The following is a 16,641-nucleotide window of genomic DNA, read 5'->3' on the forward strand; positions in this document are numbered from 1 at the left end:
TCTTCTTTACGCGGAAGAAACAGGATGGCGGCGTTCATGAGATCCATGGACATCCCTCCGTACAGGATCTTCTAATGCGCTATACCTAGTCATGTATCTTATATCTATACCGCAGATGAATATAGCACCCATTTGTCCCTGGGACTCTGCGGCGCTGAATAGAAGCTGGGCAGTATCAAAGATTTACTAAAATCAAAGCAGGAGTTAATGATATTCAGAATACTAGGATGGTTTTAGAGTAGTACTATCTGCAAGACTCCAGAGTTGTTTGTGTTCATCGCCCAATGCCGGGGCCTCATAAAAAGTGCTGTCCAATTCAATGGCTACCTGTCTGGATCAGTCTTTGCTCTCAAGTTGCCCCGGCGCTGTGGTCTTGATCAGTCAGCTCAAAGGGATGTTTGCAGGAAATAGATGTTATTCAACTTCTGCACGGTAAATAAGTTCCATAGTTACTACTTGGCCGTTGATGTTAGGATTTTACAGTGCTTGATATACACGGCATTTTCTTGTACTGTTCGACGTTTCTCGAATAAACCTCTTCGCAGTCAGCAAGCCAACCATTAGGAATGGCTACACCAATATACTATGGAAGAATGAAACCTCTTCACCCGAGCCGCTAGAACTCCTCTTCTGATAGTCAATTTTGCCTCAAAGCGTGCGTTTCAAATTCATTGGGTTGTCAATTTTGCCCATGATGTTCTTTTACAAAGCATGGACTTGGGTGTATGGCTTTCATTGACTGTTGGAAACTGTAAATCAAGCAGTATTATTTACTTCGCGTGAACCGGTGGAAATGTTCGCTGAATAGAGTCGATTTTAAATGAATCAATTTGAATATTCTCTCATTAAGCAAAAGAAACACAATGATAGCTAGTACATAGTACTTGGCTTTTGCTCACTACTATATCTGCCAATGGTGAAATTGAATGTCGGCGGTTTGGAACCAGCCAGGGACACAACACAGGACATTGAACAAGTTTACCAGCCAAGCTATCAAAGCATAAGCGCAGATACTAACAAGAAATTACACTCGCGATGTCGGTACCGCTCAACTAGAAGATTTCTCTGCCATAAAATGTGAAAATGAACGGTCTTGATGTCCATCACGTGACACAGATACCCTAACCATGCAGAAGAGCAGAACCGTGGGTTGTAGAATCTTTGCATCCGTTTTCAACATGAGATCATTTCCCTTCATGACAATTTTAAAATCTTGAAGTTTGGATGGAGTCATAATCACGAGTCAGATGTGGAGTGAAGTTTGCAGATATCCTCGGCTAAACTTCCTTCTATCAACCCACAGTTTCACAGCACGGCACTTTGTTCTACAGTGTCGGCGGTCAGACTCGTCTTCGTGTCCAGTGACAGTAATTTGTCCAGTTCTATAGTATAAAAAATGTCCGGCCCCAGTGGCACCCTCTAGGACTGGAGTCCGAATTCGAGGAATTATGAATTCCTCAGGTCTGTAGATATATGCTCGCTGAAGTACCGTGCCATTCAATCGAATAGTCGAACGATTTTTACATAAGGCAGAATGTGAGATTATAAGCAATGATTTTCGGTTCAACACATCGGTTGCACAGGGAAAGAGTCCCACTGTCCTGCGAACATTATTCCATGTGCATACAATAGTATGGTGGTATTCATTCAAGCCTGAGCAGTCAAAAGTCTATCATCTATTAGGAAAGAAAGTATGTATTGGCAATGAGATTAGGTCAACCAATTGCCCTGACTGTCCTCCCAGCCAAAGTCCTCTGCTGTCCATCCCATGAGGGTCTTCTTGCCCCGGAACTCGCGGTGCATGAATTTGATGTTGTCTGCGATACGGAATTTTCCGATGGTATTGTGTGCATTGTTGATTGCGTCCATTTCTTCATCTGTCAGCGTGACGAGACGGATGTTGGCATCAATGCGCTCCCGCGAGTTGCTCTTCGGAATAACGATGACACCGCGTTGCACGGCCCAGGACAGCGATACCACACCCAGGGGACAGTGGTGTTTTTCCGCGATATCAGTGAAAAGTTTGTTTGTAAGAACTTCCCTTGCTATAGGTGAATGCAGGCCGCCTCCGCCCATGGTACTAGAGCAATTGTGTGTCAGCTCCGAGACTCCAGTAGAATTGAGAAGACAACAAACCTCCAGCTCATAACTCGAATTCCCTTGCTTTCGCAGTACGGGACGAGGTTCAGGCATGGGTTGAGTGCATGCAGCTCAACCTGGTTTACCACTGGCACGATCCTTGCCTCGCGCAGCAGGGCGTCGAGTGTCTTTTGAGAGAAATTGCTCACACCAATTGCACGGCATTTTTCACCAACCAGAGCCTCCATGGCCTTCCAGGTCTCGATGAACGTCGGCGACTCATCAGGGCCAATCACCTTCTTCCCATCCGGTGAAGTCGCCCATGGCCAATGCATGAGAAAGATATCAATGTAATCGATGTCGAGTTCGCGGAGTGACTTTTCCAGCGCCGCGGCGGGGTCATGGTGCCACTCACCCCAGAACTTGGTCACTACGGTGATTTCAGACCGCGGGATGCCGGATGCGCGGATGGCAGACCCCACAATGGACTCGACTTCATAGAGTTGTGCGGTGTCGATAAGACGGTATCCAGCGCGCAGGGCATACACAATGGAGTTATGTAGCTCCTCTGCGTCGTCGGTGCCGGATTTGCCTGTGCAAAGCAGTCAGAAGGAATCGATTGATATGGAGGTTGACAGGGACTCAATCCCACCTTGCCATGTGCCCAGACCTACGGCGGGGATCGTTCCACCTGTTCAAAGTTTAGCAAATCTGGATCTATGTATCTCACTGACACGGGCATCAGACCATTATTAAGAGGAAACCTCTTTGTGCAAACCGGATGTCCAATCGACCCCATGGTGGAATGCGATTTTTGTAAAAATCAATGTTGACTTCCTCGAGAGGCCAGATGCACTGGCTTTATCTAGTCCATCATCATGCTTCCCACAACGGTACTCTCCTGCACCGTTTCCCCTTCTGGACACGGATGTCGATGGAACCCACGGGATAATCCGATAATTTTTCCAAAATTTCCCAGGCTCACCGCCTTGCGATTCCTTGACACCTCCACTCGTGATTGGAGGACACCGTGCGATTGGATCCTGGTCTGGTAGCTGACAAGGGACCCCACAACGCTATCGATGCAAAAGTACTCCGTACCGGAGAGTTTGAGGGATGGATATTTTGGGTGCTCGGTTGACAAGATGGCTTCGCAGATGTGTCCTCCAGGTCTCTTATGAAGCCCTACCTACATACCTACCGAGGTATGTTCTGCTCTTTGAATCAGTCGGCCTGACTCACCATGACTCACGTCGTCGTGGATACCTATGCCTTCAATGAACGCTGTTGACCGCTCGAAACCATTTACCAGTGAGTTTGTGATTGACTTTTCACAACGGCTGCCTTGCATAGTAATTCCGGAAGAATTTGGTTTAGATTCGTGGTCCCCAGTACCCGGTATGTTAGCCGATATCGGTAGCATGCAATCTAAATGGATGGAACGGCAGTTTGCTGCAAGCTTCTATGCTTCTAGAAAAGGTATTAGACTGTTCTAAGATTCCGATCTAGTCATCCACAGAACGTCATCTGAAATCTGCATAACACTATCACAACGACCTTGATGCCCAAATCCGTTTCTCGATTATTAACTTTTGACAGAGGTACGGAGTACAGTACTATCGCTTAATTTACTGCTTCATGTGAGTCGTGACTGACAGTGACAGCAGCGCGTTGTAGTGTCAGTCTCTTACGCCCAGCCAAGATCTAAACGTGTGCCACACTTTCATTTCAACCTTCACCTCCCCTGAAGTACTAATTAGCAATTGCCTTCATTCCCTAAGTACTATTCCTGCATAGACCAGGTTCAACGTGCGGCTTAACGACTCGCAGAATCTTATTTGATCGTAGGACTGAGCCGTGTTGTTGAGGACGATAACGCACCTACTACCAGCACTACTCTCAATTGATAGCATACAACCGAGCTTTTTCGATCCGCCATGCACTACTCCATACTATACCGCTATATCATTAGCTATCTTGTATCTGATAAAAAATCAACCTATCTGGCACATCCAAACTTCCAACAAAGAGGCGGTTCCGTGGACTGAGGAAGGATGAGAATTGACCGCTTGTTACTGTCAAGAATTGAAAAGAAACGAAGGCGCATGGAGGGCCGTTTAGCCGAATGCGACGGTCGGTGACTCTGCGAGGGCAACAGGTGCATCGTTCCCCGGAAGTCAAGCCACAATGTTGAACACTTGAGCAAACTGCGGGGCATGAGTTTGTTGACCTTTGGGTAGACCTTACTTAGGGTTAGGGTTATGATACTGTGGAGGATGGACTGGACTCTGCAGTCACTGGACTATGGTGTCTATCTATCAGTGTGCATCGGCGATTGCCTGAAATTGCCAAATTGAATGGCCGCAGGTTTGCCTGCGAAACTGTACAATTTGCGGTCAATTTCTCAATCTTCGCAGTGGCTATTTCAATTTTAGCTCATTAGCCAGTCACATCATCACATGTATTATGTATCCGGATCGCATTGGCGTTGAGCCGCTGACTGTTGGATGATTGGATCTGCTGATTTGCCTCAACCGAGTCGTAGTTACGACACTTATTCCGATCTACCGCGAAGGCATGAAATATTAGCTCTGTCAATGTACCCTCGTTCAAATCCAGCATCAGATGACGAGTTGAATCATTCGATAGGTAGTACGCTCTAGGTACCTAGGTACTTGCGAGTAAATGTATTAGTTGACAATGGTGATTTGATGGTATATTGAACCAATCACAAGCACCGATACAATATTCGCCGACTTTAACCGGGGGCAAGTTGGAGAAAGTTGGAGAAAGGGGCCACTCATCGATCTTGGATCTCCAAATCCAACGGGATCGACAGCCACCAGGTGATCATCTCGATTCCTGAGGCACCAAGAGGGCAACATACAACAAGTCAATACATAACCCCTCCCTCATCCCACGACCTTTCTCACCGTTTGACTTCCGCCCCCAAAACAACTTTTGATATTCAGAAATTCCCCCCCGAGTTCCCAGCCGACTCGACGTCATTGAGATTGATTGTGACGGGCATCATGGGGTCCTCTGGTAATTCGGTTTTCACGGCCTCGGCGATCGCTCCGGCCCCCGAGGATCCCTTGTTCGGCCTGATGCGGGCATACAAGGAGGATCCCTCGGACAAGAAAGTTGACCTGGGCATTGGCGCGTACCGAAACGACAATGCGAAGCCGTGGATCTTGCCTGTTGTCAAAAAGGTACTATTACACTGAACCGTAGATGTCGGCCATGACATTCCGTGCTGACTTGCGCAGGCTGATGAGATTCTGCGTAATGACCCCAATGTCGATCATGAATACCTGCCGATTGCAGGCCTTCCATCGTTCACATCCGCAGCGCAGAAGCTGATTCTGGGTGCTGACAGCCCTGCAATCCGCGAGAATCGCGTATGTCCCCATTGTTGCCGGCCGACTTTTCCCTGTGCCGCGTTCTAATGTAACCAGGTGACAACCTTCCAAACCATCTCTGGTACCGGAGCAGTTCACTTGGGTGCGATGTTCCTTGCCAAGTTCCACCCTCGTCAGCCTCGCCCGACCGTGTACCTGTCCGACCCGACCTGGGCGAACCACAAACAAATATTCACCCATTCCGGCCTGCCCATCGCGACGTATCCGTACTTCTCCGCAAAGACCAAGGGCCTGGATTTGGATGGCATGCTGAACACGTTGCGCTCGGCACCGGAAGGATCGATCGTTTTGCTGCATGCATGCGCCCATAACCCGACGGGTGTCGACCCGACGCAGGAGCAATGGAAGCAGATCGCCGAAGTGATCAAGTCACGCCGTCACTTCCCTTTCTTCGACTGTGCCTACCAGGGCTTCGCATCGGGCGACCTCGAGCGCGACGCGTGGGCCGTGCAGTACTTTGTGTCGCTGGGTCTGGAGACTTGCATTGCACAGTCCTTTGCGAAGAACTTTGGTCTCTACGGTCAGCGTACAGGCGCCTTCCATTTCGTCACTGCGCCCGGCCCCGACGCCGCGGAGGCAGCCAAGAACATCGCGAGCCAGCTTGCCATTTTGCAACGGTCCGAGATCTCCAATCCTCCGGCGTACGGTGCTCGCATCGCCAGCATCATTCTGAACGATCCCAAACTCTTTGCCCAGTGGCAAGAAGATCTGCGCACGATGAGCGGCCGCATCATCAAGATGCGGGAGGGTCTGCGCGCGCGTCTCGAGGCCAAGGGTACTCCGGGATCGTGGGAGCACATCACAAACCAGATTGGCATGTTCTCGTTCACCGGGTTGAGTGAGAAGCAAGTGATGACATTGCGGGAGAAGTGGCATGTGTACATGGTGCGTTCCTCTGCAAAGAGACTTCTTCGACGGAAGCTAACTGTCTCTTAGACCAAGAATGGACGTATCTCCATGGCCGGGTTGAACTCGCACAACCTGGACTACTTTGCCGATGCCGTGGATGATGTGGTCCGCGCGACGGCGCATCTGTAGAGCAATGACGAGGTACCACGACTTTTGAGGGCAATAAAAACTGCGACTACACATGGGATTGGGAAAGAGGCTTCACCGCTTTTTGTTACTAGTTGAATTTTTTTACGGAAGTTGCTCTAGAAAATAGCATCCCAAATGATGAGTGATGTACACAACCCGACAGTACCCCAAAACACCATTTGAGCTGTAGATCTCCGCTCTGTGGCGCGTTTCAACTCGGCATTTCCTCGCTGGACGTTCGACGCGGTATTGGATGCGTCGGCGACGAGCTGGGAGATGTATTCATCCTGCGTTGCGAGATGGCTGACGAGCGTGTTTTGGAGGGAGGAAATTTCGAGCAGGGATTTTTCCGCATTTCTACCATCAGTTAGCATGACGAAGGTACGGGGAAGAGAATGAGGGTAGGGGGAAGGGAAGACAAACTGGATCTTATTCAGCGTATCCTCGTAACTGCGAAGGAGCAATGAATTCTCCTCCTCAAATAACTGGAGTTGCTCCGGGGAGAGCTGCTGTTCGATCTGTGACTCATCTGCCGCAGAGAGATCCCCTTGCGCGTGCGTGGGCGCCGGCACGGACGTTGATGCCACGTATCGAGAATCCTCAACCCCTTCCATTGGTGTTGGTCCTGTTCCAGGTGTCGTCGTTGTCGCAGATTGCTTGTACAAAGCACTCTTCTCCCGCTCCCTGACTCGTTCAATCCTCTTCTCCACCATCTCCCGCTGCAGCTCCGTCACATGCTCCAGCCTTCGCCGGAGAAGCCAAAGGATGCTCTCGCGCACGGCGCGGATCGTCCGCGCGGTCTCCTCATCCCGTACCTGTTCCTCGCTCTTCGCCTCGTCGCCCGTCTCCGTCCCGGATTTGCCGCCCGCCGCCCATCGCCAGATGCCGGTCTTTCGCGGGTACTTCTTCTCGAGCAATCGGGCTTCGGTCTCCTGGCGGAGGGCCTCCGCGCTGGAGAGGTTGTTGATGCTGTTGGATAGATCGCGAAGGACGAGCGCGGTCGACGAGTCGACCGTATCGCGGTCTGCGTCGGATAAGGGTTTCGTTTCTGTGCGTCGGGCTGATGCTTTGGCTGCTGCTCCGGTTCGGGGCTTTGTTGTGATGGAGAGGTAGGAATGGCGGATGGAATGGAGGTATTCGAGTAGCGAGGTGATGTGTGTGTTCTGTTTGCAACGTTAGATTGGGCCTTTTCGCTATTGATTTCAAAGGGAGAGAGAGAGAGAGAAAGCCGGACAATTCGGTATGCCTCCTTGAGGAATTCGTTGACTTTGCGTGTTGGCTCTTCTTCTCCCGTCTCGGCAAGTCGCTCTCTCAGGGAGGGCCGTGTTGGGAGTTGAATGGAGTGTTTCTCTTGTAAAATATTTTGCCAGATTGGTGTTAGGTCTGTCATGGTGGTTGAATTTGGGAGAATACTGTATTGTCGATGCGACTTGGGGTTGAAGTGAAGTAACGTGTTTGGCGCGCCAAACATCGGTCTAGGCGTTGAGCTCTGGGCCTACTCCGTGGACCGTACGAATGGATCTGCCAATGTTTGAAACTTTGGCTTGAAAGCTCACAACAACAGTATAGGTTAACCAACACACAAATGAATCCGAATATCTGACATGGAGCCATTTGAACATGAGGTATGGTCAGCAACGATTAATCTAAATAGTATGTACTTTGAATGAGAAGAATCCAGACCCAACGCCGCGCTATCAAGCAAAGAATGACTGATATCAAACCGTCTACGAAAGCCATTCATCGCTCTTCCACCCAAATCTGCTCGAGTTAGCCATGGCGGAGAGAAAAGCAAGGAAAATAAAGGACATACCTCCAACTTTCCCATGTCAAGGTTTTCTCTCCTCGCCTCATCCGCCGCAATTCTGAGCAGCAGATCCAAATCCTCCTGGTCGCCCATCGTGATCATGTCCCCATCATCGCGCATACGGATGCGCAGTCGGTTCCTGAAATTGAACTTCTCGCGGATCTTCCCCTCGAGCTCGCCAAATGATGTGTCTCTGGTGATCATGATGTAGCGGATATCGTCCAGCGCATGGACCTTGACGCGGAAGGACTGCACGGTTTTACCTCGGCTGCTGCGTCTAGTTGACATGCTTCGACTCGCATAAGTCGGTGGCATCATCTCGAACTGCATATCTGCAGCGCTGTCCTCGTCACTTCCGTATTCATCATCCTCATCAATGTATTCGGGGACCCGGTTGCGCATGCCTCGCTGCGGGCCGTACATATCGTACACGTCTGTCAAGCCGTCGCCGTCTCGTCGCGAGGGAGCGACCGGCACCTCGCCATACAAACGCCGGGAGCTCGGCTGCCGCATTAGTGGTACCCGGGTCTCGGATGCTGTTCGCCTCGGGCGCATCCGCGACTGTTCCATCGACGGCATCTCCTCCGTTCGGCCGTTGCTGCGGACACCGGATTGTTCAAAATTCAGATACGGTGGACGCTGTCCCCGCACCGATTGTGCGCGCCGCGTGATACCAGCGCCTCCATTATTGGCTGAACCCGGTTTCTCGTTCTCCGGCGGCGGCGTTGGCGGGAACGTGTTTCTCCCAATGGGTGGCTCGGATTGTTGTCGGCTGCGACTGGAGAGGTTTCGCTGGACGAGGTTCGTTGCCGCATAGGAGATGGACTCGGGGGGTCGGTCGTCTTTGGCTTCCGTGGCCATCGCCTTCTTCACCTCCACCCCCTGGAATCCTGTGAATGCATTGTTCTTGTCCGTGGCGGCCACGAGGCGTGCCTTGCCGAGGTAATCCTTGGACTTGAGGTTCTTGACTTTAGCTTCATTCGGTCGATAGACGACACCGACGGGGATGGAGAAGACGGTGTACCCCTATTCAGTATTAATGATATTCCGTCTCACAATGAAAGAGAAAGGAGTCTACCTCTGCTCGTTCCCGAATCGCCTCGTCAATCACATCATGATCCCTCGTCACCTTCTCCTTGGCGGCATACTGGAGATCTTGCATCCCCGGCTCCATCTGCTGCAGATAGATGTAACATAGTCCGCGGTTGAAAAGCACCTCGCATGAGTACAGCTTAAACTTCAGTCCCAGCTGCTCGTAATCGATCGATGTATTCCCTCGAAGGTACAGAAGCGTATCGTTGAAGTTGGCCAGCGCCTCTTCGAAATCTCCGAGCAAAAAGTTCGAGACGCCTTGCTGGAAGTAGGCGACGGCGAAGTAATTATCGAGACGGATGGCGGCTTGGTAGCATTCGACCTGAATAAAGCCTGGGTCAGACCGGCTCCAAAACACCCGTCGAGTCTCAGAGAGCACGCGATGCATACCGCTTTCTCATGTTCTCCCAATGTCGCATGGATCACCCCGCAGTTGAACAAGATCTTGGACGTGTCGGCGATTTCGGCAAAGACACGGAGCGCCTCTTCATATTCGTTGTTGTCGTAATGATTCAGGGCTTTCACCCAAGTTTCGATTTCCTACGTGATTTCTCAGTGTCAACAATCCCCGGTCAGTTGCACCCCGCAAATGTGCCATCACCGCCGAATTGTCATTTCACGTACTTGTTTCAACGACATCACCACCATTTGTGGGAACGAGGGGAGGGTGAGTACCGTACGATCGGAACGAAAGGCCTACAAGCAGGGGATGAAGCGAAAACTGGGCGTGGGATTCATATATAGGGCGTCTACCAAACGTCGTGTCTCTGGATTTCGAGCGGTTCGTCTCGGCGGACTTTCACATCATACGACTGTGTGCCAGTCGCCGGCTCTCTTGGGGAGTTTTTTTAGACCCGAAGGTGCATGGCGAGACGAAGCCTGAGACGCTTGATTGGATGTGTGACAATCACCACGCTTATGCATGAGAACGCCGACACCGTCGTGCGGGGCACGTCCCTTACTGCGAGGATCGGCTAAACAATCTCTCGGATGCATGAGTGGACAATACGAGGGTTTTAAAAACTTCTATATAGGACGGGTGAGTTGAATTGAACTGGTAGCTGGCAACTTGGAAAGCTTGGATGCTGGAAGGCTGGGGTTGGATTCGGTCATTCGGATGGTTTCGACGTGTCAATTTTGCTCCAGCGTAAGAGTGTCAATCTCGTGGACCTACTCGTACTTAATTCCGGAGCACGAAACTTCAAGAGTTCAAGTCTTGTTCGGAAAAGAGTCCTTCCCTCGTCTCATTCCGCCAAACTCGACTACTTGGCCTTCAATGCTTCTCCTGAATGACTCGCGCTCGACAGAGTGGTTTTGAATCGCGACTCAAATCCGGACAATCAAGATTCCTCGTCTGGCCAGAACCGCGCGCTTTACATCGCTTCCCGCCAGCCCAATCGCATTGCTAAACTAACAGACACCAAGCGCTCTGAAGCATAAACTGTCGGTCTACATATCAATCGATCAATCGATCCACCTGCATGATTTCATCAGGCATTGGCAGAGACGAACTTTAACCACCGTTGATTGGTCAATTCGCCGTTTTTGTTCCTTTTTTTAATGCCTGATTTCGCCCAGCCGGTCACGTGGCTAGAGTTATCATTTGCCAAGTCGTGCCAAGCCTCCTATGACGGCCCAATCAGGATTTCCACTCTTGGAATTCTCCTGAACTGCTGAACAGTGCCATCGACGAGAAAACAGAGTTCAGATGGAACGGATTCCCCATGAAGATCCATACTGCTAGGTCAATGTCGCCGATCGATCACTCTCTGAGATCCGGGGGTGTTTGCTGACTGGCTCGGGGATCCGGAGTCATCTGCTGCTGCTGGAATGTCCCTGGTCTGTAAGCAAGCCAGGGATTCCCTGGCTGGCCAACAACATCTGTAAAGTGCTCGTTAAGACGAAACTGACGTGCATCAACGACACTACCAGAACGAGTATCCGTGCTCAGAAGTCGTATATTGACGGAGGAACCGGGTGGTCGTCTGGAAAGGGTCATTGACAAGAGTCGCGTCAAAGTAGGGCTGGATGAGCCACGTGATTCCCATCTCAGAAGATGTTCTAACCTGAATTTTGTCAAATGATGAGATGGTTTACAGAATTAGAATGATAAATACATACTAGTAATCAGGCTTATGCGGTATTTTCCCAATTGGCGATTGTGTAGATTGAGATAGACATCCAACGTTGTAGCGCCGTGTACTCCGTACTGCTACCTAGAACCTGGTCTATGCAGTTCTTCCAGAAGCCTTGTGTACTACGGTCCTGCATACGATTTGAGCTGTAGCGAGTCCCTTGTTCGTCGTTTATCATCCATTGCAGTCTTTCGGATCTAGTCTAATCATCTATTTACAGTACTATTAAACTAGTAATAGGCGATTCGCTCAGAGCTGGGTCCCAGCCACTTTGTTTACCTGCCGTATTGGAAGCAATGGGCAAGAATAGATGACATGGTAATAATATAGTATATCGTCTCCTCGGCCCGAAGTACATTCGGACAAGCAGGCGCTGTCTTGAAGATTGAGGCAAATCGAATTACTCATATGCAATGCTCAACGGAGCCATTACCGGTGTCAATATTCATGATGTGGACATGGACAACCACTAGGCCTATCAACCTTGGAGGACTATGCCACAATCTCAAAGGTACTCACAGTTATGTATAGAGTCTGCAGGGCGCAAGCATACCCGGCTCTCCGATGGGTTTATTTTATATCGTAGCAATTATAGCATACCCTTCGAGACCTGCTCTTCTCGCTCCTGCCAGACATTCTTCCCCGAGCAGGTGCAAACCATCTTATCGTTATCCCACACGCCAGCGCTTCGAGCAATGACTCCGACTAGCGTATCGGGGTCTTCTTTCCTGAACGGGCCATCCTTATTCTTAGCAACCACCATGCTCCGCCCAATCAGCTCCCACACGGCAACAGGCTGATCAAGGAAGACATTTCCTTTGCCTTTCTCATTAACATCGACGGTGCCAAAAACACCGCGTGGTTCCTGACGACCAAAGACTCGTTCCTTTAGAGCTTCCCAGACACTGCCCGTGGAAGCCGCTCCTTCAGAGATATCTCCCGTTTCGCGGACCGTTGCCCAATACCGCCCAGGAGAGAGACCGTTTATTGTGAGATCGACGAGCGTTTGATTCTTGGATACTTGGACCATGCGGGCAAGGCCGCGGATTTTATTGGGTACCGTTTCCGAGTGTGTTTCCAGGATGCAAACGGCAGCGCCTAAACGGAGAAGATCGATGTCAGCAGGGGGCGGCTTGATGAGGACAAGGTCCAATCCCGCTTACTGTTCGTAGCGCCGCTCCCTCGCACAATCGCATCACGTCCAGTCTCTTGAATCGCGGCGACGATTGCGCTTGGAGCGGCAGTGCCTTCGACAAGGACCAGTTGATCCTGCAGTTTTGCCTCAATCTTGTGGATTCCTACTCATGTCAGCTCTCCTGTCCAGGCAAGGGGACCGACGCGACCACCTGGTAGTTTGTTGATCGATCGCGAGATGTCTTCTACGCAGCTCTCGCAGGTCATAGGGACCGCGAATGTCATCTGGTGCACTATGTCAGTCAGATGTCGCGGGGCATCAAGCAATGTCCAGGCCCATACCTGAAATGGCTCGATCATGATGGCAGCAATTGTAGACAACCCAGTATCGCGGACTGTAGATTATGAACAAGAGACGCTGAAAAGCCTAAACTTGCTAAGTTTCCAGAGAACATTCTCCGCTGCCCTTCGGTATTTGTATTTGCAAGTGCAATCTGATTTGGAGTGGATCCGCCTGGATAGCGTCATTCCAGAGCCTTCGGACCAGAGTCCATCACACACCCCTGCAAAAGCTTGCCGATTGCTGTTCCCCGATCAGCACCCCGCCATGTCGGCAGCGAGGTCAAGATGGGATCAGGAGGACCCTGAGGAAGAAGCTGCCATCGCCAGACGCAAACGCGAAAAGGAGGAAAGAAAACGCGCCAAGGCGGAAAAACAACGGCAGCTCGAAGAAGCTCAATCCAAAGCCACGACTGGTCAGCAGGACAGCCATGCTGCGAATGGACTCGCCGAACGACCATCGAAACGTCGAAGGCTGTCGCAAGACGCTCCGCAGTCGGACAAGTCGGTCGAAGCGGTCGAAGGCCGGCGCAAGTTGCTTGAATTCCCGGCTCCAGAATGGGCCCCTAGTCGACTCGTGGACAATTACCAGATGCTCAACATGATTGAAGAGGGGGCGTATGGGCTCGTCTCCAGAGCAAAGGACATGGTTTCAGGGGAGTTTGTCGCGTTGAAGAAGCTCAAGCTAGGCGACGCGGAGTATGGGTTTGCAGACACGGGCCTACGCGAAATCCAGGTGTTGCAGCACTGCCGACACCCGAACATTATTAACCTCCGGGAGATAGTCATTGGAGATGAGTTGAGTGAGTGAGTATCCTCGCAGAGAAAACTGTCACTGGGAAATTCCGGATGCACGATACGTGTTAACCATCTCACCGGGGATCTCGTCGGCTCTCTCCTGCAGTGTTTATCTCGTCATGGATTTCATCGAACATGATCTCCGAACAGTTCTCGACGATATGCCCGAGCCATTTTTACCGTCGGAAGCCAAGTCGCTACTACTCCAAATTCTCTCCGGGATCGAGTACCTGCATTCGCATTGGATTCTACACCGTGACCTCAAGACCGTTAATCTGCTTCTGAACAATCGCGGCGAGATCAAGATCGCTGATTTTGGGATGGCCCGATTTTATGGAGACCCGCCACCGGACCTGACTCAATTGGTTGTCACACTCTGGTATCGGTCGCCCGAGCTGCTGCTCGGGGCTGAGAAATACGGGCCCGAGATCGATATGTGGAGCGTTGGGTGCATCTTTGCCGAGCTCCTGACCCGTGAGCCTTTGTTTCAAGGGAAAGACGAGGTCGACCAATTGTCCAAGGTACCTACATTCTCAGTTTTGAAGCGAGAATTCCCAACTGACGGCATAAGATCTTCGCCATAACCGGTCCGCCGAATCAACATACATGGCCTAATTTCCGATCGCTTCCCAATGCGAAATCACTCAAGCTTCCACCGGAATCCTCATCGCCCCGGACGACAAACCCGCCCTTGCTACCGCACTCCAAATTCCCATACCTCACCAACGCGGGTCTTTCTCTGCTGTCGTCGCTGCTAGCCCTTAACCCAGCAGCGCGTCCTACGGCGGCAGAATGCCTGCGCCATCCATACTTCAAAGAAAACCCACGGCCGAAACCGAAGGAAATGTTTCCGACGTTTCCCTCCAAGGCAGGCGGGGAAAGGCACCGACGCCGGCGGACGCCAGACGCGCCGAGGCATGGAGGCGAAGCGCCTCGACTGGATCTCGGGCGGGTATTTACCGGTGCGTCGGAGGCAGGTGAGGCATGAGTCGGCTTGCTTGATTACATGTACATTAGAACAGGTCAATTTGCCTTGTCTACCTACTCCTTACTCACTGATACGGATAAGGGAAGAGGGGTCTTTGTCCATTAGTAATGTCTCATTCCATCGATCACCCTGATGGATATGAAACAAAAGCGGCGCAATAACATGCCTCTGAATTACGACTGTTTTGAAATGAATGTCTGGGGAACATCTCTTCATGGTGCATACATCAATCAACCTTTCAAGTTCACAAGTAAGGTAATTACTATTTCTGGAACTGATTCCTATTCAGGCTAGCGTTCCTTCTGAAAGTAGCATGTACCATTACGATAACCTCGAAATAGGAAACTCAGCTTTCCGCTGCTCTGGATGGGAAACGATCTGATAAAGTCGGCGGATTCTACAAGCTCTCCTTTTCCACTCCAGACTGCTGAAAGTCAGCCATCTGTTCATCTCCTGTCCTTGATTGTTGCGGATGAATTCACAGAGCTTCATTTCGGAACCATGACAACTGACAAGAAATCCATTCCGTCATTCGACGAAATTATCGAAGCTGGTTAGTTCGCATTCTACCCTTGCTATCCGCTCCGACATTCAGGGCTAACGCGCAAACTATTCAAGATCGTCGCAAACGACAAAATGAAGCGCTCGCAAATAAGATTCTGGGTAAGAAGCGCAATGCGACTGAGCTTGGCTCGAGAATTTCGGATCAACGAGACGCGGCTGCAAATACAGCCCTTGGGCGCAGGATTGGTCTCCCCAAGGTAAGATAGCTGTGCTGAAAAGAGCGAAGGAGGGTGCTGTTTTCGCTGATTACCTCAGAAGACTCAACGCTCATCATCAATTCCTTCGAGAATAAATAAACCCAGTTCGCAGTCGAACCATCGTTCGAGCAGCTCATCGCGACTCGCGAACCGTCCTTCACGTGAAGATCGCATGTTGGCGTCTCTTGATTCCGATAACGCACGAGTCAACAAACGCGGCGACGAGATAGCAATCAAGGGAGCAGGGCAGAGTCCCTGCGTTGTGGAAGGGAGGAATTTCGCGCCTGGTACAACCGCGGCAGATATCAAATCTGCATTTGAATCGGTCGTAGGTGGCGAGATTCTCGGATGTCGCATCACTTCGCAGCACCCCATTGTCATTGCAGAGGTTGTCTGTCCGAACCGGGAGGTCGCAGAGAATGTGATTGCGCATTTCCATAACCGAAAGGTGGATTTTCTTCCAACTCAGCAAGCCTTGTGATAAGCGATAGTGCTGATAAGCCCAGGCCGACGGTCGAATTCTCTCCGTACACCTCAAGTCGAAGCCTGCGCCGACAATAGCAGATGGCAACGCATACGATGCATCAAGGGAACAGGCAGATTACCAGCGCTGTGCGAGTCGTCGCGCAGAACCGTGGATCCAAGATGGTACATTCGGGTTCGATCAATCTGGTGGTGAAATTGGAAGACGGCAAAGTCGGGGACGGGGACCACGCCTCGGGCAGGAAGGAAATGGTTTGTACAGTGACGAGCTCATGGCCGACGCGCCGCCGCTCCATGGCAGTAGTCAGCGTAGAGGGAGGAGTGCTGCGAAGTGACGGCCTGGTAGGTTCCGACAACTTCGCATTGATGACATCGCTGGCTTGAGCTTGTTGTTCTACTCCTGTAGACGATCAGATAATCCTGGCACGAGCCGCCAACGCGGGATTCCACGTCCTAAATCTGTCTGTACGTCTGGGCGTTCAACCAGCTTCGAAGCTCCTTGAAGCTCCAGAATGAGCCCTCTCGAATCACGTGATGCGGAGGCTGCGGAGGTTTTGCGGAAAGT

At 51.0% G+C, this 16,641-nt stretch overlaps 7 protein-coding genes across 7 annotated transcripts; 3 read left to right on the plus strand and 4 right to left on the minus strand.

The window, feature by feature from the left end:
• Nucleotides 1-1,710: 1,710 nt before the first annotated feature.
• Nucleotides 1,711-2,878, minus strand: VTN31DRAFT_4177 (uncharacterized protein; the record flags this gene model as incomplete). Its single annotated transcript, XM_069404536.1, has 4 exons — nt 1,711-2,080; nt 2,137-2,671; nt 2,732-2,770; nt 2,827-2,878. The coding sequence occupies 4 exons, from the start codon at nt 2,876-2,878 to the stop codon at nt 1,711-1,713; spliced, it is 996 nt and encodes a 331-aa protein (XP_069261500.1).
• A 2,233-nt stretch (nt 2,879-5,111) lies between these two features.
• Nucleotides 5,112-6,539, plus strand: VTN31DRAFT_4178 (uncharacterized protein; the record flags this gene model as incomplete). Its single annotated transcript, XM_069404537.1, has 4 exons — nt 5,112-5,291; nt 5,349-5,480; nt 5,538-6,386; nt 6,438-6,539. The coding sequence occupies 4 exons, from the start codon at nt 5,112-5,114 to the stop codon at nt 6,537-6,539; spliced, it is 1,263 nt and encodes a 420-aa protein (XP_069261501.1).
• A 116-nt stretch (nt 6,540-6,655) lies between these two features.
• VTN31DRAFT_4179 (uncharacterized protein) lies at nt 6,656-7,929 on the minus strand (the record flags this gene model as incomplete). The annotated part of the gene is made up of 3 exons (XM_069404538.1): nt 6,656-6,896; nt 6,963-7,702; nt 7,774-7,929. The coding sequence occupies 3 exons, from the start codon at nt 7,927-7,929 to the stop codon at nt 6,656-6,658; spliced, it is 1,137 nt and encodes a 378-aa protein (XP_069261502.1).
• A 350-nt stretch (nt 7,930-8,279) lies between these two features.
• Nucleotides 8,280-10,086, minus strand: VTN31DRAFT_4180 (uncharacterized protein; the record flags this gene model as incomplete). Its single annotated transcript, XM_069404540.1, has 5 exons — nt 8,280-8,300; nt 8,353-9,372; nt 9,425-9,760; nt 9,829-9,978; nt 10,063-10,086. The coding sequence occupies 5 exons, from the start codon at nt 10,084-10,086 to the stop codon at nt 8,280-8,282; spliced, it is 1,551 nt and encodes a 516-aa protein (XP_069261503.1).
• Nucleotides 10,087-12,162: 2,076 nt separating this feature from the next.
• Nucleotides 12,163-13,067, minus strand: VTN31DRAFT_4181 (uncharacterized protein; the record flags this gene model as incomplete). The annotated part of the gene is made up of 4 exons (XM_069404541.1): nt 12,163-12,671; nt 12,737-12,871; nt 12,920-12,992; nt 13,050-13,067. 4 exons carry the CDS (start codon nt 13,065-13,067, stop codon nt 12,163-12,165), a joined length of 735 nt encoding a protein of 244 aa, XP_069261504.1.
• A 247-nt stretch (nt 13,068-13,314) lies between these two features.
• On the plus strand, nt 13,315-14,832 carry VTN31DRAFT_4182 (uncharacterized protein; the record flags this gene model as incomplete). The annotated part of the gene is made up of 3 exons (XM_069404542.1): nt 13,315-13,853; nt 13,951-14,365; nt 14,416-14,832. 3 exons carry the CDS (start codon nt 13,315-13,317, stop codon nt 14,830-14,832), a joined length of 1,371 nt encoding a protein of 456 aa, XP_069261505.1.
• Nucleotides 14,833-15,198: 366 nt separating this feature from the next.
• Nucleotides 15,199-16,411, plus strand: VTN31DRAFT_4183 (uncharacterized protein; the record flags this gene model as incomplete). The annotated part of the gene is made up of 4 exons (XM_069404543.1): nt 15,199-15,385; nt 15,451-15,593; nt 15,655-16,041; nt 16,100-16,411. The coding sequence occupies 4 exons, from the start codon at nt 15,199-15,201 to the stop codon at nt 16,409-16,411; spliced, it is 1,029 nt and encodes a 342-aa protein (XP_069261506.1).
• Nucleotides 16,412-16,641: the final 230 nt, after the last annotated feature.

The sequence above is a fragment of the Thermomyces dupontii genome (genome assembly GCF_041956625.1).
Source record: "Thermomyces dupontii strain NRRL 2155 unplaced genomic scaffold VTN31scaffold_3, whole genome shotgun sequence".
Lineage (NCBI taxonomy): Eukaryota > Fungi > Ascomycota > Eurotiomycetes > Eurotiales > Trichocomaceae > Thermomyces > Thermomyces dupontii.